Source organism: Salmo trutta, chromosome 22 (genome assembly GCF_901001165.1).
Source record: "Salmo trutta chromosome 22, fSalTru1.1, whole genome shotgun sequence".
NCBI classification, from domain to species: domain Eukaryota; kingdom Metazoa; phylum Chordata; class Actinopteri; order Salmoniformes; family Salmonidae; genus Salmo; species Salmo trutta.
In genome coordinates this window covers 37,700,853-37,727,649 of record NC_042978.1, presented here as the reverse complement: position 1 = coordinate 37,727,649, position 26,797 = coordinate 37,700,853, and the positions used below count along the sequence as shown (strand labels likewise).

The 26,797-nt window shown below is 40.7% G+C and overlaps 1 protein-coding gene across 1 annotated transcript; it reads right to left on the bottom strand.

Annotated features, from left to right (window-relative positions):
- On the bottom strand, nucleotides 1-25,304 carry aldh9a1a.1 (aldehyde dehydrogenase 9 family, member A1a, tandem duplicate 1). The gene is made up of 12 exons (XM_029707887.1): nucleotides 25,120-25,304; nucleotides 24,625-24,794; nucleotides 24,039-24,184; nucleotides 19,705-19,834; nucleotides 19,269-19,403; nucleotides 18,772-18,968; nucleotides 15,365-15,505; nucleotides 3,646-3,834; nucleotides 3,257-3,344; nucleotides 1,226-1,367; nucleotides 864-976; nucleotides 1-527 (listed from the first exon to the last, which is right to left on the bottom strand). The coding sequence occupies exons 2-12, from the start codon at nucleotides 24,761-24,763 to the stop codon at nucleotides 427-429; spliced, it is 1,521 nt and encodes a 506-aa protein (XP_029563747.1). The 5' UTR covers nucleotides 24,764-24,794; nucleotides 25,120-25,304; the 3' UTR covers nucleotides 1-426.
- Nucleotides 25,305-26,797: the final 1,493 nt, after the last annotated feature.

Genomic DNA, 26,797 nt, shown 5'->3' with positions numbered 1-26,797 from the left:
AATTATAATCAATTGTGAGTTTTATTAATTTATATTATCCTTAAGTATCAAACATATGAAATGGAATACAATTTTTTGGGGAATAGGAATACTGCGAGTGTTACAAACGTTTATTCAAAATGTGAGAGATATGTGCTAGAAAGTGATGGACCATTGGAAACGTTTTAATGCTTCTTCATATTGACTTTTTGGCTAGGATCACAGCTGAAATGGAAAGTATAAAATGTATTGATCAAGTGGGTGAAGACTAGGCTTTTTAGCACTTGGTGACATCCTCATACTTGCACAGACAAACTAGCCATGTTAGTTACTTGCTGTTATAAACTATCAATAACAATGCTACTTTCCTCAGATGCACAAATACACCAAACATCTTAAGGACAGTAGTGTATAGGTCTTGATTTTCCATGGCACTTAATTGGTAATTTAACAATTAAAGTAATCGTCCACGGCTCCCATCTCCACAACCACAGTCTTCAGCTGGGAGTAGTACTCGATGGTCACCTGGCCGTTCTCCCTGCCAAAACCTGTGGAGAAAGAGAAGAGATCAATGAGCACCACATAGAACACATCCATCTAATGAGGAATATGTAATGTCTTGTTATCCCCATCAGCCCTCTTGCTTTCTATTTTTGGTGTTATTCCTTTGTTGTATTACCATTACAGCACTGTTACAACAAAATCTGATTATTCCTTAATTTCATATTACCATTATGGCATTGTTACAACATCAGATCTGCAGACATTTGAAACGATAAGATTTGTGACAATACTGTTTGTCCATTTCAGCCATCTCTTTTCCTATGGGTTCCTAAGTAGGGTCCTGACAAACATGAATTACATTGAATGGATTATTATCATACCAGACTGCTTGTATCCGCCGAAGGGCACCTCCACAGGGCTGATGTTGTAGTTGTTGATGAAGCAGGTTCCAGCCTGCAGGTTCTCAGCCACCCGGTGGGCCCGGGATATATCCCTACAGGGAGACAAGAACAGGAAGAGACTCAGTGTACTAGACTAGTTAGTGATTCTAGGTCTCCATCTCAATATCCGCTATTCCTTGCATCTTATTTCCTCGCCTCCTCAACCTAATTGGAGGAAAAAGTCCAATGTCCCTCCCATCAGACCTTATGCAATACATTTTGAGGAGCCAAGGAGAGAGGATGCAAGGAATCGAGTTAAGATTATTGTAGAAGGTTAAATGTGTATGGATCTGGTACTGTACCTGGTAAAGACTCCAGAGGCCAGGCCGAATGTAGTGTTGTTGGCCCTCTTCAGCACTTCCTCTTCTGTGTCAAAGGGCATCACTGACATTACAGGCCCAAAGATCTCCTCCTTCACACACGTCATGTCGTCTGTGCAGTTGTCTGTGTTGGAATACATGGATGTGGAGTTACATTCAAAATGTGGAGTTACAGTCATAGCTCCAAATATAGACTGGACAGTCACTACCAGAGCTCCTTGCTCTCCACGTCCTTTCCAACCGCTCCACTAAAACCCGCTCCACTCCAAATTCGCTCCATTCATTAAAAATCACAATTTAACCAACACCCATCTATTTTTGTGACTGCCTGGACCTAACATTTGGTTTTGAAGTATTGAAACCAAACCATATGATTTGAATGAAAATTATTTTAATAAACATGACTAAGAAGAAGCGCCTATGGCCTCCCGAATGGAGCAGCGGTCTAAGGCACTGCATCGCAGTGCTATAGGCATCACTACAGACCCGGGTTTGCTCCCGGTCGTGCACAATTGGCCCAGCGTTGTCCGGGTTAGGTGAGGGTTTGGCTGGCCGGGATGTCCTTGACCCATTACGCTCTAGCGACTCCTTGTGGCGGGACGGGCGCATTGACGTCGGGCAACAGTTGTATGTTGTTTCCTCCAACACATTGGTGTGGCTGGCCTCCGGGTTAAGCGAGAAGTGTATCAAGAAGCCGTGCCGCTTGGCAGGTTCGTGTTTCGGAGGACGCATGGCTCTCGACCGTCGCCTCTCCTGAGTCTGTACGGGAGTTGCATTGTGTCAGTCAGGGGAAGACACTGCATGTCATTGTGTCTGTCAGGGGAAAACACTGCATGAAATCTTCTTTACTATTCAGTTAACACACACACACCCCTCACTCTCCCACAAATACACACACACGACTCCCAACTTTTAAAACGTTAGGAACCAAACAGAATTTAAGGAGCACCAGAAATAAATAGATTTTTGATATAGTTCAGGCTTACATTAGGCCTATATGAATCCTACCTTTGAAGCACATCTCATGAGTGGCAGACCCTTTTCCTTTCTTCCTGTGCCAATCAAATTTGCCTAGACCTACTGTCAAGTTACCAGGCTGTTAGCTAGCTAGGCATCATGGCTGAACGTTGTTTGTTGTCAAACTAATAAATTAGAGACCCATGATTAGTTTAAAATGGCTTGCGACATGGTTTGTGAAATTATATAAAATTGGCACGAATCTGGATAGAAAGAAAAGGCATCTCCGGTAATAGGGGTCATATTCTTTAACAGTTTAGGCTGGAGACGAACGCTGCAAGCATGCCTGTCATGAAGCGGTACTCAATCTCCCTCTCGGACAATCAGCAGCTGCATGACAGGGAACTTGCAAAGTCTACTCAGACTGGTCTTTGCTCTCCGTTATAACTGACGAGGAAATTATACAATGCATCAACACTGCTGCTTTGCACGTGCTCCAATGTAACAAATGTCCAAATCTAACAGCAGAAGACTCATCAGGGCCTGGGTCTGCATCCCCACTCGCCATCACGGTTAAATTATATATATATATTTTTAAAAGGCCAGAGAAATAGAGAAGTGTGAAAAATGTACAGAGAGAAGCAGATGAGTGAGGGCTGGTAATGAGTCAGCTGGCTGATTACAGCTGGATATTGTTGGACCTGCGCATACAAGAGACTAATGGCTGTTGCTTAAATTCAACTGAATTTATAAACAAAAAACTGACAGTATAACTGCCGTTATTCTGCAATCGGTGTGTTCAAAATACCACAGTCGACTGCAGTTACTGCACTTTTAGAACGGCAAACTTTTTTTGTAAGGGCGCCAGCAGTTTCTTTAGATCAGTAGGGCTGGAAGTCGGTAGTATGAAATGAAACGGTACTACAGTATTCTAAAATGTTGGCATCATAAGTATCATGATGTTTTGGTACCATGACATTACTGCAGTACCAGTATACCATGCAACAGTGTTATGGAGCATGACAATTGGTGTAATTATGATTAAACAAGACTCACCCAGGACACAGGGAGACATGTAGTAACCTCCCTTCAGTTTGGGTTCAATCGGGGTAAAGGCTTCCCCTCCACAGAGTACCTTTGCGCCCTAAAGGAACACACACAGAGATTTGTATTAGACAAAATTACAACATGATATTTTGTACCTAACCCAAATTTCAGACAAACAATAGACTGAAGGCTGGGGTAGACATTATTCTAAGGTACCCACTGTCCTGAATGAGGCAGATGTTCAAACATCAGGGATGTGTTCATTAAGAAGAAAACATTGTGAAACAGCGAGGGACTTCTCTACGTTGTCTAAGCTGTCTAAACTGGACATTGCACTGCATTTAGTTACAGTGTACCTTACTGAACACGACCCAGGTTGCACATTCATTTACTGATACCTCTTTCTTGGCCTGGCTGACGAAGCCCAGCACCTTGTCCAGGTGTTGCCTGGTGATCAGGGCTCCCATGCGGGTGTCCTCCAGGAGAGGGTCCCCTATTGAGATGGCCTTGGTCCTCTTAACCACCTCCTCCAGGAACACAGGCATGATCTCCCTCTGCACATACACCCGCGTCCCGTTACAGCACACCTAAACAGGGGAGACCATAGGTAGGTGGTTGGTCAAGAAAGTTGCATGTCAACATGATAGTAAGTCAATAGAGTTCAACTCATAGAAACCAAGAGTGGAAGAAGATACATGTATCACAAGTTCAAAGGGTAAGGAAAGCCAAGCTTCACATATGCTTAAATCAAGGTCAGAAAAAATATAAAATCACATTTTATTGGTCACATATCAGCTAAACACGTGTATTGCAGGTGTAGCGAAATGCTTGTTTCCAGCTCAGACAGTGCAGTAATATCTAACAATTCACACAAACCTAAAAGTTAGATGGAATTAAGGAATATATAAATATTAGGATGAGCAATGTCGAAATGGAATAGACTAAAATACAGTAGAATAGATTACAGAACATACATATAAGATGAGTAAAGCAGTATGTAAACATTATTAAAGTGACTAGTGTTCCATTATTAAAGTGGTCAGTGATTTCAAGTCTATGTATATGGGGCAGCAGCCTCTAAGGTGCAGGGTTACGTAACCGGGTGGAAGCCACCTAGTGATGGCTATTTAACAGTCTGATGACCTTGAGATAGAAGTTGTTTTTCAGTCTCTCGGTCCCAGCTTTGATGCACCTGTACTGACCTCGCCTTCTGGATGGTAGCTGGGTGAACAGGCAGTGGCTCGGGTGGTTGTTGTCCTTGATGATCTTTTTGGCCTTCCTGTGACATCGGGTGCTGTAGGTGTCCTGGAGGGCAGGTAGTTTGCCCCTGGTGATGCGTTGGGCAGACAGCATCAACCCCTGGAGAGCCCTGCAGTTGCGGGCGGTGCAGTTGCCGTACCAGGCACTGTAAAAGTGTGTGAGGTTTTATGTGCCAAGCCACGCTGTTGTGCCCTCTTCACCACACTGTGTAGGTGGACCATTTCAGATCATCAGTGATGTGTACGCCGAGGAACTTGAAGCCTTCTACCTGCTCCACCGCGGTCCCGTGAATGTGGATAGGGGCGTGCTCCCTCTGCTGTTTCCTGAAGTCCATGATCAGCGCCTTTGTTTTGTTGACATTGAGCGAGTTATTTTCCTGGCACCACACTCCCAGAGCCCTCACCTCCTCCCTGTAGGCTGTCTCGTCATTATTGGTAATCAGGCCTACTACTGTTGTGTCGTCTGCAAACTTGATGATTGAGTTGGAGGCGTGCGTGGCCACGCAGTCATGGGTGAACAGGGAGTACAGGAGGGGGCTGAGCACGCATCCTTGTGGGGCCCGTGTTGAGGATCAGCGAAGTAGAGGTGTTGTTTCCTACCTTCAACACCTGGGGACAGCCTTTCAGGAATTCCAGGACCCAGTTGCACAGGGCGGGGTTCAGACCCAGGGCCCCGAGCTTAATGATGAGCTTGGAGGGTACTACGGTGTTGAATGCTGAGCTATAGTCAATGAACAGCATTCTTGTCCAATATCCATGCATGGAGACGGTAATACAGTCCTACTGTACATACTACATCATGGATGGGCAACTGGCAGCCCGTGGGCATCAATTAAAAATGTTTTTGGAATTCAGTCGGGGTCTCAACTTATGTTGAGAGTTAGAATAGTAGAATACACAAAGTGCAATTTAGCACTGTGGTTGTGCATTGGTTTCTCATCATGTCAGTCACTAACCACGATTCCATCCAAAGTTTTTACGCAAGTAAAGTCACTGTACAAAAAGAAAATCATGACAGCAGTCATGGAAACAGGTAGTTTCAGTACAATTTTATAAATGCAGACAGATAATGTTAGCGTAATCTTTTTGTGTAGTTAAAATTAATTATGCAAGAAATGGTGGTGGAAACACCTTTATATGTGCAAAGATTGATATGAGTATTATATCGAAGTAAACTTGGAATCACGCAAAGATATGGTGTGTGGTCCTCCCACTATAACTCAGGAAACCATGCAGTTTATTAGGCTACAGATGAGAAGTTATTTTTATTTTATTTATTTAATAAAAGGTTAAATTATTATTATTATCATTTTTTAAATGTAACCTTTATTTACTAGGCAAGTCAGTTAGGAACACATTATTTTTATTATTTTTTTTAGGGGTGGATCAGCTTAATATTGCGGAAAGAATATTGCTTCCATCAATGTAATTGTCTGCATCATTTCCAATCCCCCATTTATTTTTGAGATATAATATATATATCCATACACGCATGCATACATATACACATATATATACACACATACATATATAGACATATATTTTCCCTTTATTATTATTCCCCGCAAACCCTACCACCGATCGCCCAATTGGAGTAAACTATTAAGCACTTCGGCTTTTACCTCCAATTTATTCATCTTATACACATTTTACAGACAGTCTATTTTACAATAGTTCTTTGTTTTTAGTCCTTCCTCTTTTTCTGATGTCCATCCAGTTTGATTTCTATTTGTAACTGTGCTATATCACAAAAGTTCTGAACCTATATACATTTTACAGACCCCGTATGTTTTACATTGTTTATCTTATTAGTCCCATCCTTCAGCTCCAATCTACCCTTCCCATCTATCCATCAACATCATCCATTTCGGATTTCTATTTGCCATATATTTTTCAACTGTGCTGTGATGCTTCACAAAACAATTGAACCTTTCTATTCTCATAGTTTCTACAGATATGTTTATTTTTAATTCACATTTTGCTAAAATAATTATTATATTATTGATTGATTGACTATGGCTTGTCAAATCACCCAGTATTGCTATCTGCAGCGTTAGTTCTAGGCAAATGTTACAATTCTTCAGCCATTCCTGGACCTGTGACCAAAAACGAGCTACATATGGACAATACCAAAATAAATGATCTAATGACTGCCTCCTCACAGCAGAATCTGCAGAGCTGGGAAGAGTGTATCCCATATATATATATATATATATATATATATATATATATATATATATATATATATATATATATATATATATATATATATATATATATATATATATATATCATTCTATTAGTTGCAAGAATTTTGTATAGTCATTTAAATTGAAAAATTCTAAGTTTTGAATCCGGTGTTGTTTTGCGTATCAATTCATAAACCATGTGCCATGGAATGGGCACATCGAAAATCTCTTCAACTATTTAGCAATTTATAAATGGCACAGCTATCAGTTTTTTGGTCCTTAAATGAAATTGGTATAGGTTTTTATTTATCACACTTTTCTTTAACCATTTATGGGTCTCTAATACATGGCCGACATACAAGTTCCTTACTTTTTTCCCCTTCTACTTGCCTCTTCCATTTTTCTGGTAATGCTGCAATTAGTTGGTTGTAATTTTGGGTAGAGCAGACATTTCCATATGTCTGTGTTAGCTGCATGTGTGACATCACTCCACCAGTCCTATTTATAATATCCTTCACTAAAATTATACCTTTTTAAATTTCTTCGAAAAATATATATATTTTTTTAATCAATTACTATATTTGAATTTAACCACAATATTTGTTGCATTTTTTGTTCTGTCTTTTCAGGTGAATTAAACTGAAATTGCAACCAACTTTCCATGGCTTGTTTAAAAAAAAAAGATATTTTGGAGATCATTTCCTTTTCAAACAACCGAAAGTGGGCAGGTGTAATCTGAATAAAGGGAAAAAGGCCCTCCTTGAACATAGGATGAGACATTTGTACCAATTTACTAGAAAACCAGTTTGGATTTAAATATAATTTTGGTATGACTGATGCCTTTAGTGAGAGGTCTAATGCTTTAATATTTTATAATTTCTGCCCTCCGAATTCATATTCGTTATATAAGTAGGCCCTTTTAATTTTGTCTGGCTTGCCATTCCAAATAAAATTGAATATTTTTTGTTCATATAATCTAAAAAGCAGGTCACTAGGTGTAGGCAAAACCATAAGCAAATAGGTAAACTGTGATATGATTAAAGAGTTAATCAGGGTGATTTTTCCACAAAGAGGTGGTAGCAAGATCTTATCTATTTTTGCTAACTTTCTATAAAAATGTATTGGAGTGAGATCATTTTTCTCTTTTGGGATTTGAATACTGAGTAGGTCCACATCTCCGTCAGACCATTTAATTGGTAAACTACATGGTAATGTAAAATGTGCATTTTTTTGTGATCCGATACATAATATCACTTATCATAATTTGGTTTTAATCCAGAGAGGATAGCAAAAGTATCTAGATCCTCTATGAGGCCGTGGAGAGACTCCAATTGTGGTTTTAAAAGAAAACATGAATCATCGGCGTACAATGACACCTTGGTTTTTAAGCCATGGATTTGTAACCCTTAATATTATTGTTTGATCTAATCTTAACAGCTAACATTTCAATGGCAATAATAAATAAATATGCCGATAGTGGAGAACCTTGTTTAACTCCTCTAGATAGTTTAAAACTTTGTGATGTAGCCATTATTTACACCTAGGGTTACTATAGATAACTTTAAACACATTTTATAAGAGATTCCCCAAAATTGAAATATTCTAGGCATTTATATATAAACTCCAGTCGTACTTTATCAAAAGCCTTTTCAAAATCAGCTATGAAAACCAGGCCTGGTGTCCCCGATATTTCATAGAATTCTATTGTTTCCAGTACTTGTCTTATATTATTTCCAATGTATCATCCATGTAAAAAACCTGTCTGATTAGGATGAATAATATCTGACAATACTTTTTTAATTCTATGCGCCAAGCATTTTGCTAGGATTTTTGCATCACAACACTGAAGTGTAAGAGGTCTCCATTTTTTTTTTAAATGGACTGGATCTCATATATATATATATATATACACACACACATATACATACATACACACACAATTTGGGTCCTGTTTCAGTAATAATGATATCAGACCTTGTTGCGTGTCTGATAATCTGCCATTTATATAGGAGTGGCTAAAACATGCTAATAATAGTCCTTTGAGTATATCAAAAAAAGTTGTGTACTTCCACTGGTATGCCATCCAGCCCTGGAGTTTTCCCCATCCTTAAAGGCCCCAATTGCATCAAGCAGTTCCTCCTCTGTAATTTGGCCTTCACATGAGTCTTTCTGTACAGATGTTAATTTTACATTATTATTATTATTATTATTATTATTATTATTATTATTATTAGGGAAAAAATCCATACAATTAGTGTCAGTTAGATGGAGGAACCTGAAACGAAAACATATTCTTGAAGTACTTTACTTCCTCTTTCAAAATATCATTTGGTGAATCATGCGTGACTCCATTTGTAAGTTAATACATTTTTTTGGGGTAGCATTTCTATATTGAAGATTGAAAAATACTTTTGTGCATTTTTCCCCATATTCCATCCAGTTCGCTTTATTTTTTATAATATATTACACTGGATCTTTCTTGAATAAGTTCCTCCATTTCTTTTTGTTTTTCCTCTAACTTATTCTGTGCCTCTATGGTACCGTTTTTACTGCTATCCAACTGTACTGTTAGTCCTTCAATTTCCTTTGTTAATATGGACTCTTTCGATCTAAATTGCTTTTGTTTATAGATGAGTACTGAATTGCATGGCCTCTAAAGGCACACTTAAGTGTCCCATACAATAAGGGGATCTGCTGTACCAATGTTATGTCTGAAAAAGTCAGTTATAAATTCTAAACAATTTATCATCTAGTAGGCTTTGATTCAATTTCCAATATCCTTGCCCACGTGGAAATTCTGAAAGAGTAATATATATGCCAATTATGTGATGATCCGACCACATTCTGGCCCCTATCAACAAACTTTTGGTGCCAGAGAGAATGGCATAAGAAAGTAGTCAAGACGACTAGCTTGATTAAGCCTCCGCCATGTATATCTCACTAGGTCAGGGTATTTAAGTCTCCATATATCCACTAATTCCAATATATCTATGACATTCATGATTTCCTTAAGTGCCTGAGGGTGATAGTTTGTAGTGTGATTTCCTTTCCGGTCCATAGAGGTATTTAAGACCGAATTAAAATATCCCACCATAATAATAGAGTCTAGTGTTGCTTGTAGAGTTGATAAATTCTTATATATATATATATATATATATATATTTTCAAAGAAGCTTGGATCATCATTATTCGGACCGTATAGGTTAATAAGCCATATCCGTTTATTGTCCAATAACAAATTGAAAATAATCCATCTACCTTGATAATCTGTTTGGACAATTTGCACATTTGGATCAAAATTACTGTTAATTAAAACCATCACCCCTTTTGAATTTCTTTGCCCATGGGAGAAATATATTTCGCCCCCCCAGTTCTTTTTCCATAAAACTTCATCTAAAATTGTTGAATGAGTTTCCTGTAAACAATAGATATTATATTCCTTCGCTTTTAGCCAGGTAAATACTGATCGTCTTTTCTTATCTGCTAGGCCATTACAATTATAACTGGCTATACTTATTTCTCCACTAATCATAATGAGACACGACTTTAAATTCTATTTATGAAAATATGTTTGTAAACGTACCATGAAAAAGTAACATGATGATTGAGTGTCTATATAGCTGTTCCATGATATTTGCATTGCTACTAAGTAAACCTCCAATTGGTCCCTACTATTCCACCCGCTAAAAGCCTTCCTCATCCCTAGTTGGGTTGTCACCCCAATGCCCGGCAGACCACCCCTGATCCCCCGTATCCCATAGACCTGAACAGACTGGGATCCATCCTTCGAAAAGAACACACAGTGCCATTTACCGAATTGAAGTAAATCAATTGCCAAATGCATTTCCATCGCCCTCACCTCCATTTGTATTATATATAGCTGAGGATCATCCTCTATTGTCCCTAACATCTTTAACTCCTTCACAACAGTTGTGGGATACACACATACACCCACACACACACTCAACCCTTTCCCCCACACAACCATAAGCTCACATTCTCAGTTGCACCACCCAGAGCCCAACTCAAGAAAGGTCTTGATTTACAAATGCATTTACAGTTGCAGCTGCATTAGAAGGCCTGCAAGACCGTGCAAAAAAAATGGGCAGAAATTGAGAGAATTTATTAACCAGTCACATCCTAGATGGAGGTCAAATGTACACCTCTTCTCTGAAACATCCACAATACGGTCACCCGTATTGACCATATTCCCAAGCATCTCCATGCAGTCAGACTTTTGATTTTGTGCCACCAGGGCCACAATAATATAGCCCCTCTCTGAATGTCTGAGTGTGACCCCCTCCCCATGGGTTACTGCAGCTAGTGTTGCCAGCACTGCCACTGCCTGGGTGGGGGCACCCCACCGGAATCCCCACCGGCTAGGTACAAGGTCGTCAAGGTTCTCATTAACAGCTTTGAGAATTCGTTGTGTAGTATGCTCTCCCTTTAGGGGGCTTTGGATTTGCAGGACCAACCCTGCCAAGCGGGCTCAGAATCTTAAGGGGGCAGTGCTGCTCTTGGTCTCTGACCGCATTTTGGCTGCATAGAGACCGCTTACAGCAGGCACATAAAACAGATAGGGACTTCTCCTTAGTATCTGGGTCATTCAGGTGGGTGTCCAGGGTATAGGGACTTCTCCTTAGTATCTGGGTCATTCAGGTGGGTGTCCAGGGTATAGGGACTTCTCCTTAGTATCTGGGTCATTCAGGTGGGTGTCCAGGGTATAGGGACTTCTCCTTAGTATCTGGGTCATTCAGGTGGGTGTCCAGGGTATAGGGACTTCTCCTTAGTATCTGGGTCATTCAGGTGGGTGTCCAGGGTATAGGGACTTCTCCTTAGTATCTGGGTCATTCAGGTGGGTGTCCAGGGTATAGGGACTTCTCCTTAGTATCTGGGTCATTCAGGTGGGTGTCCAGGGTATAGGGACTTCTCCTTAGTATCTGGGTCATTCAGGTGGGTGAGGGTATAGGGTTGTTGACCGTACCATTAAATTCAGATCATAAAAAAAAAAAAATTTAAAAAAAATTATATTTATTTAATTGATTCCCATGATAGGACAATAAATAAATATGTATAATTTCTTTTAAAACTGTTCCACCATGATAGGACAATAAATAAATAAGACATAATTCATTATAAAAGTATATCCATCATCTGAGCAACATTGAAAGCCCTCTCATACCCCTGCTCAGAGCAATACATTGGTTTTGGGATATGCAACCATTTCATTACTCACTCAACTTTCCCAATCATAACAAATAAAATAAAAATATAAAACACACACCCACCATCCACACATAGTGTGCCTTCTGTTTACTTAGTTTTTATCTTCACCATGTTAAATTAGTGCTTGTGTGTTCCAATTAGCTATATGTGAAGATATATACAAAAGCAAATTTTTTTAAATTGTATTGTTACAATCGATAACCGGGCTAGAATTGCGTTTCATTATTTTCCTCATCTATGAAAATGTTGTAATTGTTTAAAAATAACCATGGAGTAGTCTTTGCGTCTCTGAACAACTGGTTATCAATGTATAGTTTATCAACGACGAGAGCTACTCGTTTCCCTTTTAATCTATTTTCTTTGAAAATTGGATACAGAACTTTACGCCGTTCTGCAATTTCCTTCAGAAACTGATCATTCATGGTCCCAGCAAGTCTTTTACCCAGGCTTTTAACCATTATTTTATCTTTAAATTAAGCAAATTCGGCAACGATTGGGCGTTCATACCTTTGGCCTCTCTGGCCGAAGCGGTGTACACGTTCAAGTTGGATTTTGTCGATAGCTTCGCGTGGGATTTGAAGCACTGTAAGGAGGAACTCTAACTACAGATTCAGGAACTTCCCCTTCTTTCTCCTGGATACCTGTAAGTACTAGATTCTCTCTCATGGTTCTAGTTTGTATGTCCAGTAAGGCTTCTCTCAGAACGGTGTTCTCCTTTTTAATTTAATTCACTTCGGTTTCAATCTTGTTGACTGTCCCTCTTAGCTTGTGTGTTTCCTTTTCCAATGTCGCAGCTTTTCCAACAAATTGTTATTTACAATAACGGCCTACCCCGGCCAAACCCTAACGACGCTGGGCCAATTGCGCACCACCCTATGAGACTCCCAATCACAGCCAGGTGTGATACAGCCTGGAATTGAACCAGGGTCTGTAGTGACGCCTCTAGCACTGAGATGCAGTGCCTTAGACTGCTGTGCCACTCGGGAGATCCCAGTTATGAACTTCACAGGGTTGTGAAAATGCAGTGACCTTGGTCCTTTCCAATAAATATTGAGGGTATTATTCTGGTGACATGATGATTGATGCTTGATTGCGGTTTGACAAATACTCTCGCTCTTATCCATAATAATCTCATCATGTAGACCACCCTACCCGCACTGTATCTGCAAGCTGTTGGCTAGAGCGCATGTGCCAAGACCAGAGTAGGCACATTTGCTATTTAACACAACAGTTTGACAAAACTAAATCTGTAGAGTTGAAAATGCAATTGAAACACATTGAACTTTATCCGGTTCATGAAAAACTGTACTTTTGTTGCTTAAGTTGTGTGCACTACGTCGTCACCCACTGACTTTAATCCGCAACAAGTCCATTTGGTGGAAACACACCACTGGTGGGAAAATGTGCATATTTTCTTCATGCAAATATTCAAAAATCTGCATAAAGATTCACCAATTGGATGGAAACCTAACTACTGACAGTCAATTAGCCCATGTCAGCTAAAATTCTGGAACGATTGGTAAATTAGCAAATTTACCAATCTAAACTCGTAGTAATCATGTTGAATTACCGACCTTGTGGCTCCCATTGATTTTGTTTGTCACTCTCACTCAAATATCATATTAGAAAACTGCAAACATTTCTCTCCACCCTATGACAAAATGTGTAGAATTGCAGGAAATTAGCTGTAAAACTGCAAATTATTCTCTCAGCCCCATAGCAAAACGTGTAGAATTGCAAGAAATAACTATGAAACTTAAAAAAATGTGGGTATGGATGAGGGCTAGCAGACGCGCGAGCCACTGAGACCCTCGTGATGAATTCAGATTTTTTAAATGGCACCCCCACCCATCAAAGTTGCTTATCCCTGTTCTACATTCAGTGTTTTCCACAAGGCCCCAAAATATTTCGCAGAACAACCTATATTTTGGTTGCCTCTGGTACATTCTAATGCCTCTATTCCAGCCGAAATACACAGCAAAATGATTGAATACTTCATCAAATTTACCTTCCAGATGAAAAACGTGTGGTAAATTACTGAAAATGTATCAATTCAGTGTACTGTTCCTTGTTTTGAATATCGTCTGGTGCTAGGCATAACCTATTTTATAAGTAAAAGAACATTCAACTTTTTAAACACTGAACCCAACTTCTTGAGACTAAAGTCTTACAGTTTTACTGCAAGATATGAATAGCCATAATGCTTGTTCTTCAAATTATGGATTTTAAATAGCCCATGTTATCTTAAAAAAAAATATGAAAGGCGGCTGCTATATGAAACACGTGGATTCATATAAAAGAATGTGCCGAAAACAAAGCCAAATAGAGTCTGACTCATCGTTACCACTTAGGCTACATTACATGGGATGTGCAAATTCAGGGCTATGCGCTGACTTTTTTTGGGGTTTTGTATTTTATTTATTTTTTACAAGGAACACATTTAGGTCCAAACAAAGACATTTAGGAGCACAATGAAAGTATTTGAGAATGAGTGTTTTAATGATAAATGCCTAAAAGTTATTGAATAAACTATTTCCATGTACTCTCAAATATTTGGCTCATTTGGGTAAGCCGTGGTAACGGCTGAGATTCTGACAGCACTTTGCTAGTAGCAGTTAAGAAAACTCAAACTAACATTGAACAACAACCTAGTGTGTGAACAAAACAATGTAAATATCCAAGAAACACGAGGGTAAAGTCACACTTTAGTAGACTTTTGGGTAAATTAGACCACCTTCAATGCCTGTGCGTTCTACAAATGTATCTTTCAGCACTTCACTCAATGCGCACAGCACCCCCTGCACTGTTACAAAGTAGTTATTTGCATAGACATAAGAAATAATTCTTATTTCTATGGTTCCTTGTGTAATTAGCTACCAGCTATTAAACAAAATGGCAGAAAGACTGAAAAATAAAAATAAAAAGTATTTTTGTTGCTATAAATCAGTTTAATTCGCACATCTATTTTTAGCCACATATAAAAGTAAAATGGTCGCACTCTAGAGCCCTGAAATTCACTCAGACAATAAAGAAGCATCCTCTCCACCTCTGTGTAAAGAAATTCTGCAACCAACCACAACACACAAATCACACTACCCACAGGAGGTGTGACAGAAAGCAGACTGTCAAACTAGTAGTGTTTCCCTGTCATTGCTCGCTTTGTTACTGACAGGCGCCTAAAATATCAATAGATTGCTAGAAGATGCACATCGTTCATTCTAGCGGGAGGGAAACAGCTTGGCTGACTTTTTGAAAAGTAGCCTAGTTAATTTAAGTGGAAAAAGAAGCCGGCTGAAAATTAGTCTGTAATTGGCTGTTTAGACGACAGCCGACGCTAGTAGAAAACACTGTACGTCAATACAGACAACGGTATTGAGACATTAAGTAAGAAGTCAGTCAGCACTGAAAGTAAAGTAAGAAGTCGGTTAACATTGAGAGCTCACCTCTCCCTGAGTCAGGAAGTTAGCCATGAGCGCCCCCCTCACGGCGTTCTCCAGCTCACAGTCCTTAAAGATGATGAGGGGTGATTTCCCTCCCAGCTCCAAAGTCACCTGCTTTACAGTCTTTGCAGACATCTCCATAATCTGAAAGAAAGAGAGAACATGATTGTAGGAAAGGTCAAATTAGCCAATGAGAACTGAGATAAATGAATACCGATCAATAATCATATCAATAGAATTAAAAAAGGTATGGCCATGGGAATAGTACTTTCCAAATGAATGTTTAATGAACAAGTCTTGTCTGACAGATGTTTTAGACAATAGCAGGACTACACTGCCTCCTACTGACCAATATTATATACAGTATGATAAATAACTAACTCAAGATGGCAGTGCTGTCCCTAACATTGATCGTGGTGATGGTGACAAAGAATATGGGTCATAAATCAAATGTTATTTGTCACATGCACCGAATACAACAGGTTGCTTACAAGCACTTAACCAAAAATGCAGAAAGAAAATATTTATTAAATAATCAAAAAGTTAAAGAAACACAATTAAATAACAATAAAGAGGCTATATACAGGGGGTATATGTACATGTAGGTAGGGCTAAAATGACTATGCATAGATAATAAATAGTAAGTAGCAGCAGTGTAAACAAAACCCAAAGCAAATAGTCTGGGTAGCCAATTTATTAATTTCACCTTTATTTAACCAGGTAGGCCAGTTGAGAATAAGTTCTCATTTACAACTGGACCTGGCCAAGAAAGCAAAGCAGTGCGACAAAAACAACAGACTTACAAACAAACATACAGTTGATAACACGATAGAAAAATCTATATACAGTGTGTACAAATGTAGTAAGATTAGGGAGGTAAGGCATTAAATAGGCCATTGTGGCAAAATAATTACAATTTAGCATGAACACTGGAGTGATAGATGTGCAAGTAGAGATACTGGGGTGCATAGGAGGGAAAAAATAATATGGGGATGAGGTAGTTGGGTGGGCTATTTACAGATGGGCTGTGTACAGGTGCAATGATCTGTAAGCTGCTCTGACAGCTGATGCTTAAAGTTAGTGAGGGCGACTAAGACTCCAGCTTCAGTGATTTTTGCAATTCATTCTAGTCATTGGCAGCAGAGAACTGGAAGGAAAGGCGGCCAAAGGAGGAGTTAGCTTTGGGGGTGACCAGTGAAATATACCTGTTGGAGCCCGTGCTACGGGTGGGTGCTGCTATGGTGACCAGTGAGCTGAGATAAGGCGGGGCTTTACCTAGCAAAGACTTACAGATGACCTGGAGCCAGTGGGTCTGGCATCGAATATGAAGCGAGGGCCAGCCAACAAGAGAATACAGGTCGCAGTGATGGGTGGTATATGGGGCTTTGGTGACAAAACGGATGGCACTGTGAGAGACTACATCTAGTTTGCTGAGTAGAGTGTTCGAGGCTATTTTGTAAATGACATCGCCGAAGTCAAGGATCGGTATGATAGTCAGTTTTACAAGGGTATGTTTGGCAGCATGAGTGAAGGATGCTTTGTTGTGCAATAGGAAGCCGATTCTAGATTTAACTTTGGATTGGAGATGCTTAATGGGAGTCTGGAAGGAGAGTTTACAGTCTAACCAGACACCTAAGGTATTTGTAGATGTCCACATATTCTATGTTAGAACCATCCAGAGTAGTGATGCTAGACAGGCGGGCGGGTGCTGGCAGCGATCGGTTGAAGAGCATGCATTTAGTTTTACCTGCATTTAAGACCAGTTGGAGGTCACGGAAGGAGTGTTGTATGGCATTGAAGCTCATCTGGAGGTTAGTTAACACAGTGTCCAAAGAAGGGCCACAGGTATACAGAATGGTGTCGTCTGCGAAGAGGTGGATCAGAGAATCACCAGCAGCAAGAGCGACATCGTTGATGTATACAGAGAAAAGAGTCGGCCCCGAGAATTGAACCCTGCGTTACCCCCATAGAGACTAGAGGTCCGGACAACAGGCCCTCTGAGTTGACACACTGAACTCTGTCAGAGAAGTAGTTGGTGAACCAGGCGAGGCAATCATTTGAGAAACCAAGGCTGTTGAGTCTGCCGATAAGAATGCGGTGATTGACAGAGTCGAAAGCCTTGGCTAAGGTCGATGAAGATGGCTGCACTATTGTCTTTTATCAATGACGGTTATGATATCGTTTAGGACCTTGAGCGTGGCTGAGGTGCACCCATGACCAGCTCGGAAACCAGACTGCATACCGGAGAAGGTGCAGTGGGATTCGAAATGGTCAGTGATCTGTTGTTAACTTGGCTTTCGAAGACTTCAGAAAGGCAGGGTAGGATAGATATAGGTCGTGGGTTTATCGGTGGTGACAATGTTTCCTAGCCTCAGTGCAGTGGACAGCTGGGAGGAGGTCCTCTTATTCTCCATGGACTTTACAGTGTCCCAGAACTTTTTGGAGTTTGTGTTTGAAAAAGCAAGCCTTTGCTTTCTGAACTGCCTGTGTATATTGGTTCCCAACTTCCCTGAAAAGTTGCCCATCGCAGGGGATATTCGACGCTAATGCAGTACGCCACAAGATGTTTTTGTTCTCGTCAAGGGCAGTCAAGTCTGGAGTGAACCAAGGGCTATATCTGTTCTTAGTTCTACATTTTTTGAACGGGGCATGCTTATTTAAGATGTTGAGGTAAGCGCTTTAAAAAAAATTACCAGGCATCCTCTACTGACAGAATGAGGTCAATATCCTTCCAGGATACCCGGGCAAGGTCGATTAGAAAGGCCTGCTCGCTGAAGTGTTTTAGGGAGCGTTTGACAGCGATGAGGGGTGGTCGTTTGACTGTGGACCCATTACGGACGCAGGCAATGAGGCAGTGATCGCTGAGATCCTGGTTGAAGACAGCAGAGGTGTATTTAGAGGGCAGGTTGGTCAGGATGATATCTATGAGGGTGCCCGTGTTTACGGATTTAGGGTTGTACCTGGTAGGTTCCTTGATAATTTGTGTGAGATTGAGGGCATCTATCTTAGATTGTAGGACGGTCGGGGTGTTAAGCATATCCTAGTTTAGGTCACCTAACAGTACAAACTCTTGTTCAGCAGTCTTATCATTGATGAGCAGAGAAGCAATTCGGGTTTCTCAAGTTACTCTTGTTATCAATAGACCCAGAGAGGTCAATTACTGTCTGTGAGTCTCAGTGAGACTGAGATTATGAACATAGAGGTGACTGAAGACTTGCCATGACAAGAATTTAGGATTGTACTCAGAGGACACAGTGGCAAAATCTTTTGCAACTGCAAACTAAAACGAGCATTTCTTATTGGAATTGTTCAGGTAGTCCCTCCCTGTTTCAGTCCGTTTTCTTATGTTTGGTGCCTAATGATTACGACCTTGGTAAACACCCAATAAAGTATTTTGTTTCAGTCTGTACCTTCTTCCCAGTTGGGACACTGCCAGTGAAGGACACCTTAGCCACGCCGGGGTGATTACAGAGCAGGGTGCCGGTCTCCGCCCCACCCTGCACCACGTTGAAGAGCCCATCAGGTACCCCAGCCTCTTTGTAGATCTCAGCCAGAATCACAGCGGTCACAGCAGTGAAAGGAGAAGGCTTGAACACCATGGCATTACCTGGGGATAAAGAGAGACCCAGCAGTAAATAAATAAATAAATAAATACTTAGTTTCACTCACAGTACAATCTGTCTCTAAAAAGACATTCAGAGACACCGGTCAAATCTACTATTCCTCTTCATATGCATAGTTAATTTAAAAATGTCCATGAAAAAGAACAGATACGTTCATTATACAAAATAATGAAATATGTATTGATTACTTTTAAGTCATCTAATCATAACTGAAATGTGAAGCAAAAAAAACATTCCACAGGGTGATGGTAATGCATGAACGCTGGAGGTCATGGCAAGCGTACCACAGGCCAGGGCAGGAGCAGACTTCCAACAGGCGATCTGGAAGGGGTAGTTCCAGGCCCCGATGCCCACACATACCCCCAGGGCCTCCCGTCTGGTGTAAGCAAAGGATCCTCCGGGCAGTTGGATGTGCTGGCCTGAGGTGAATGAAAGGTAAACTGTAACATTGCTATGAATGCTATTGCAGATATATTGTAGTTGTGTGATTCATTATTAGGGTGCAACAAATTTGTCTGTGTTATGCATCATTCAGTAAAAGCTAAAAACCTGTCACTATGTCCATAAGCATAAAACAAAGAAAAGTGAAGCACACGTTGTTTAAAGAGAAGAAAAGTCAGGCCTATAACAATACAATGTGTTTGAGAACCACAATAGCATCAGATGGTAATTGGTCAAAATCATTTTGTTTATACATGTCTCCACAAAGTGTGTTCCCACCTGCCAGTGTGCCAGCAATGCCAGCGTAGTACTCTAAGCTCTGCCAGGAAACATCAATGTCCACCCGGGCCTCTGTGATAGACTTCCCATTGTTGATCACCTCCAACTTGGCAATGTTGTCTCTTCTCTCCTGTTAACAGCATTGGGAATAGTGGTCCTTTGTAGCTTAGTTGGTAGAGCATTGCGCTTGTAACGTCAGGGTAGTGGGTTTGATTCCCGAGATCACCCATTTGTTTTCTAAAATGTGATCACTGAGGTACAGCACACTGTAAACCCCCGAGGCATTTTACACTCAAATACTTCTAGTAAGTTGAACTGAGTCAATGAAAAATCATTATTACCTCAAATGTCTATGTGGTACTGACTCAAAACTAAATGAGAATTCACAACTACATTTTTAAAGAAATTTACTTTTACCCAGCATGCTCTACTGCAGGTTGACTTTTTGGAATAGTTTTTCATATGCGTTTTTGTATTTATTTTTTATTTAACCAGGTAAGCTAGTTGAGAACAAGTTCTCATTTACAACTGCGACCTGGCCAAGATAAAGCAAAGCAGTGTGACAACAGAGTTACACATGGAATAAACAAGCGTACAGCCAATAATACAATAGAAAAAAAGAAAGTCTATATACAGTGTGTGGAAATTGCGTGAGGAGGTAAGGCAATAAATAGGCCATAGTAGCGAAGTAATTACAGTTTAGCAAATTAACACTGGAGTGATAAATAGCAGATGATGTGCAAGTAGAAATACTGGTGTGCAAAAGAGCAGAAAAGTAAATAAAAACACTATGGGGATGAGTTAGGTAGATTGGATGGGCTATTTACAGATCGAGCGATCGGTTAGCTGTTCAGATAGCTGAAGTTTAAAGTTAGTGAGGGAAATATAAGTCTCCAGCTTCAGCAATTCGTTCCAGTCATTGGCAGCAGAGAACTGGAAGGAAAGCCAACACCTCCTTTGGCTGCCTTTAGGGATGACCAGTGAGCTATACCTGCTGGAGCGCATGCTACGGGTGGGTGTTGTTATCGTGACCAGTGAGCTGAGATAAGGCGGAGCTTTACCTAGCATAGACTTATAAATGACCTGAAGCCAGTGGGTCTGGCGACGAATATGTAGCGAGGGCCAGCCGACTAAAGCATACAGGTCGCAGTGGTGGGTGATACAAGGGGCTTTGGTGACAAAACAGATGGCACTGTGATAGACTGCATCCAATTTGCTGGGTAGAGTGTTGGAGGCTATTTTGTAAATGACGACGCCAAAGTCAAGGATCGATAGGATAGTCAGTTTTACGAGGGTATGTTTGCCAGCGTGCGTGAAGGAGGATTTGTTGCGAAATAGGAAGCCGCTTCTAGATTTAACATTTGGATTGGAGATGTTTAATATGAGTCTGGAAGGAGAGTTTACAGTCTAACCAGACACCTAGGTATTTGTAGTTGTCCACATATTCTAAGTCAGAACCGTCCAGAGAAGTGATGCTCGTCGGGCGGGTGCGGGCAGCGAATGGTTGAAAAGCATGCATTTGGTTTAACTAGCGCTTCAGAGCAGTTGGAGGCCACGGAAGGAGTGTTGTATGGCATTGAAGCTCGTTTGGAGGTTAGTTAACACAGTGTCCAAAGAAGGGCCACAGGTATACAGAATGGTGTCGTCTGCGTAGAGGTGGATCAGAGAATCACCCGCAGCAAGAGCGACATCATTGATATATACAGAGAAAAGAGTCGGACCCGAGAATTGAACCCTGTGGCACCCCCATGCAAGAGGTCCGGACAACAGGCCCTCCGATTTCACACACTGAATTATCTGAGAAGTAGTTGGTGAACCAGGCGAGGCAGTCATTTGCGAAACCAAGGCTGTTTAGTCTGCCGATAAGAATGTGGTGATTGACAGAGTCGAAAGCCTTGGCCAGGTCGATGAACACAGCACTGTCTTTTATCGATGGCGGTTATGATATCATTTAGTACCTTGAGCGTGGCTGAGGTGCACCCGTGACCAGCTCGGAAACCAGATTGCACAGCGGAGAAGGTACGGTGGGATTCGAAATGTCAGTGATCTGTTCATTAACTTAGCTTTTGAAGACTTTAGAAAGGCAGAATGGATATAGGTCTATAACAGTTTGGGACTAGTGTGTCACCACCTTTGAAGAGGGGGATGACCGCGGCAGGTTTCAAATCTTTAGGGATCTCGGACGATACGAAAAAGGTTGAACAGACTGGTAATAGGGGTTGCAACAATGGCGGCGGATAATTTTAGAAAGAGAGGGTCCAGATTGTCTAGCCCAGCTGATTTGTACGGGTCCAGGTTTTGCAGCTCTTTCAGAACACCTGCTATCTGGATTTGGGTGAAGGAGAAGCTGGGGAGGCTTGGGCAAGTTGCTGCGGGGGGTGTGGAGCTGATGGCCGGGGTTGGGGTAGCCAGGAGGAAAGCATGGCCAGCCGTAGAGAAATGCTTATTGAAATTCTCAATTATCGTGGATTCATCAGTGGTGTGACAGTGTTACCTAGCCTCAGTGCAGTGAGCAGCTGGGAGGAGGTGCTCTTATTCTCCATGGACTTTACAGTGTCCCAAAACTTTTTGGAGTTAGAGCTACAGGACGCAAATTTCTGTTTGAAAAAGCTAGCCTTTGCTTTCCTGAATGACTGCGTATATTGGTTCCTGACTTCCCTTAAAAAGTTGCATATCGCGGGGATTATTCGATGCTAGTGCAGTCCGCCACAGGAGTCAATGTACATTGAGTGATTGATTAATTAATCTTATGCTACACAAAGATCAATAACTATTTTTTCTAAACTAATTGAATTATTTAGTTAGAATTTTTGCACCCATTACTGAAATGGTTATCCCGTTGAAATGGTTTAGGTAGTCTCCTCACACAGTTCCTAACCGTGGCAGTCATCATGAATGCAGGTTGCAATTGAGTAAAAAGTCTAACTGTTAGATATCCTAACGCTAGCTGGATTTCAATAGGAATTACATATTACTTTGCAAACCAGCCTAACATGATTTGCAAAATTCTGGTAAATTTCCCCGGTTTTCCAGAAATCCCGATTAGAAGATTCCTGGAAATCCTCCTCCCAGCATTTTTTTTGTATAAATCTGGGAATTTTCGGAAAGTTGACGGAATTGTGCCACTTGCAGGTGTGATGTGGCCTCTAAACTGTAAAGCTAGGCCTCACGAGAAATGTAATGTCCTAAAGAGTTTAATTATCGCTCTCTCGCTAACCTTTATTTAACTAGGCAAGTCAGTTAAGAACAAATTCCTCTTCACAATGACGGCCTACCAGGGAACAGTGGGTTAACTGTCTTGTTCAGGGACAGAACGACAGGATTTTTACCTTGTCAGCTCGGTGATTTGATCCAGCAACCTTTCGGTTACTGGCCCAACGCTCTAACCACGGGGGCGGCAGGTAACGATAACATTCACCTAGGAACTCACATGGTGAAGGCCACAGGACTGAATATGAACAAATTCAACAACCATGTCTCTGTTACAATAAAATACAGTCATGGATGGTAACTCAATTCCTCAAAAAGGCAAAGAGCGCTTTGGGAAATTATATTGGAGGCGTGGCTTAGTAGGGGTATTACAAAAATGTTTCAAGATGATACAACTCAAAACTGTTTGAGTAATGACCACAAAATAACTTTAAGTAACTGTACTCATTAAATGCAACAGGTTTCCTCAAAGGTTTTGAGTAGACAGCACATTGGACTTTACAGAGTACTATGCCTGTGCATTTAATAAATAACTAGGATTGCACATTTTCAACCACGTTCAATTATGTTGTGTAACATTTTCAAAACTTTCCTGGCACTGTTCCCAGAAACCTTTAAAGCAACTTCAGTTCACCACTAATATTTGGGATGATGTGTAACAGCAAGAATGTTCCAATCAGCAATTTATGTCCTCAAATCAAACAAATTTGATTGGTCCCACACATATTTAGCAGATGTAATTGTGGGTGTAGGGAAATGCTTGTGTTCCTAGCTCCAACAGCACAGTAATATCTAACAGTTCACAAAAATACACTATTCTAAAAGTAAAATAATGGAATTAAGAAATATATCAATATTGGATCGAGCAATGTCGTAGTGTCAATCACTTATAAAGACTGCTTGGTACAGAGTTAACTCGACAAAAAGGGCCTCAGATTCATTAAATTTAACTCCATTCCCCTGCTGTACACTAAACAGGTATGGAATGCAATGCACTCATGAAAAGTCTGAAATTATTTAATTAAAGAGACATATCATTTCTCTGTTCAGTAGCTAATATTCTAATTCTAACAGCAATGTTATGCAAGCATTATGCAACATTCTGCTCACATGACATGCCTCACCCTGATGATGCGTGCAGCCTCCAGCATAACTCGGGCCCTCTCCATGCCTGCCATCTTGCTCCACTTTAGGTAGGCAGCATGTGCACTTTGGATGGCCTGGTCCACCTCCTCTTTCCCACATGGAAACATGTCACACAGCTTACGTCCTGCAGACACCAGATGAAAAAGACAAATAAACACTTCACAAACATCTAACTGGCAAACAGAATCCATGGGCATCTTGGGGGGCATATTGTAAATTAGTCAGTGAACTCTTGCTGACTACAAATAGTGAGGTAATAATACTCTAATTGAAACTAAACAACATAAAAGGTCAGTGAACCTTGACACTGACATTCCAGATACTGGTCAACTAGGAAATCTGTCTGGTCAACTGTGCGCCGAGATACCTTTTTACTACAACACTAACACAGTAATGTATCTAAAAACATTCAATACATCTGAGATATAGGCCTACAGCTCTATTAAATCAGAAAGCCTACGAGTAAAAGCATTTCACTGTTAGTCCACGCCGGTTGTTTACGAAGCATGTGACGAATATAATTTGATTTAGTAAACAGTATAGTGTATGTAGTATGCTACAAACCAGTTGCAGGTTCGTGGACGGGCTCCGGGTTTATTCCATCCTTGGGTTTAACTCTGCACCCGCCCCAGAAATTTAAGTGGTCCGTCACCACGACCTGTCCAGTGGAGGCACCAGGCATAGACTCTAGAAGCTGGGCCATGTTCGACTATGTTCGACTGTGTGTGAATTACCTGAAGGACAAATAAAATAGGAGTGATCAGACTGCAACATTATTAAAACGTAAGCTTTTCGGCAGTTTCAGGCAAACAATAGCGCATGGGAAAAACATTTTGCTAGATAAATATGTATGTACGTGCATGTAGACTTTTACAAATTTAGTTAGCATGCGTATTTGCAGAAGAAAACGTCCTCCAGACAGCCAGCAACATTATAAACACGCCCTTTCACCACGCAGCAAAAACGCAGGCTTCAGACCTAGCCTAGAAGCGAGCTAAACCGAGTCATTCTGCATATTTACTCAAAATCACACTTCTTTAATAATTTGACTGTTCCTACCGTCTTCTGTTCCGTAAATCGAAGCTTTCGTCCAGCTTTGGATTTGACGTTTTATTGACGCAAGTCAGCAGATATCGTATCCCACAGACGCACTTCGCCCCTCGTAAACAGGGAATGTGTAAAATAGTAGCTATTACCAACCTGTGTGGAAATACTGTATGAATATGACTGCAGTTCAAATCTTCAGCAATAACACAAAATGGGCGGGATTAGTTTCAGGGTGTCTGATAGCTTGCCTTTCACACATATATGGACTGTATCATCCGGATCCTTGAGTATTTGAAATAAGTGTTTCGACGTTAATTCTAAAACCTGGGCAATTGAGTTGGCCCCTTACATCACAGTTTAGGTCATGAGGACGCAAGTGTCAATAACCGGGTCATTCCTACAACGCGGTGCCATTTGGATCTCAATTTTTTAATATATATATATATATATATATATATATATATACAGTACCAGTCAAAAGTTTGGACACACCTACTCATTCAAGGGTTTTTCTTTATTTTTCACTATTTTCTACATTGTAGAATAATAGTGAAGACATCAAAACTATGAAATAACACATATGGAATCATGTACTAACCAAAAAAGTGCTGAAAAATCTAAACATTTTATATTTGAGATTCTTCAAAGTAGCCCCCCTTTGCCTTGATGACAGCTTTGCACACTCTCTGCATTCTCTCAAACAGGTAGTCACCTGGAATGCATTTAAATTAACAAGTGTGCCTTGTTAAAAATGTATTTGTGGAATTTCTTTCCTTCTTAATAAGTTTGAGCCAATCAGTTGGTTTGTGACAAGGTAGGGGTGGTATACAGAAGATAGCCCTATTTGGTATAAGACCAAGTCCATATCATGGCAAGAACAGCTCAAATAAGCAACTAGAAACGACAGTCCATCATTACTTTAAGACATGAAGGTCAGTCAATCCGGGACATTTCAAGAACTTTGAAAGTTTCTTCAAGTGCAGTCCCAAAAACCATCAAGCGCTATGATGAAACTGTCTCTCATGAGGACCGCCACAGGAAAGGAAGACCCAGAGTTACCTCTGCTGCAGAGCATAAGTTCATTAGTTACCAGCCTCAGAAATTGCAAGTAACAAACACATCAACATCATCTGTTCAGAGGAGTCTGGGTGATTTAGGTCTTCATTGTCGAATTGCTGGTAAAAAAAAGCACTACTAAAGGACACCAATAAGAAGAGACTTGCTTGGGCCAAGAAACACGAGTAATGGACATTAGACCGGGGGAAATCTGTCCTTTGGTCTGATTAGTCCAAATGTGTGATTTTTGGTCCAACCACCGTGTCTTTGTGAGACGCAGAGTAGGTGAATGGATGATATTCGCATGTGTGGTTCCCACCGAGAAGCACGGAGGAGGAGATGTGATGGTGTGGGGGTGCTTTGCTGGTGACATGGTCAGTGATTTATTTAGAATTCAAGGAACACCTAACCAGGATGGCTACCACAGCATTCTGCAGCGATACGCCATCTCATCTGGTTTGCGCTGTTAGGTTCTAATTTTCAGAGTAAATAACTCACGGACACTAGAGAAGCTTAACCAAGTGTAATTCTTCCCAAAGGGTCGATACAGCTGCATTCAGACATCACGTTTCCACCACCACAAGTATATATACTCCAATTTAGACACTCCTTCTTTCCAATCCTTACATGTTTT

What these genes read in the sequence shown, in the direction of transcription:
- aldh9a1a.1 (XM_029707887.1), bottom strand. Translation starts at nt 24,763, where the DNA reads ATGGCCCAGCTTCTAGAGTCTATGCCTGGTGCCTCCACTGGACAGGTC. An exon ending in ACTTCCTGACTCAGGGAGAG is followed by an intron (nt 3,835 to 15,364) that starts GTGAGCTCTCAA and finishes TCCCCTGTTTAG; the next exon opens with GTGTGCTGTAACGGGACGCG. An exon ending in CATGTCTCCCTGTGTCCTGG is followed by an intron (nt 1,368 to 3,256) that starts GTGAGTCTTGTT and finishes ATTCCAACACAG; the next exon opens with ACAACTGCACAGACGACATG.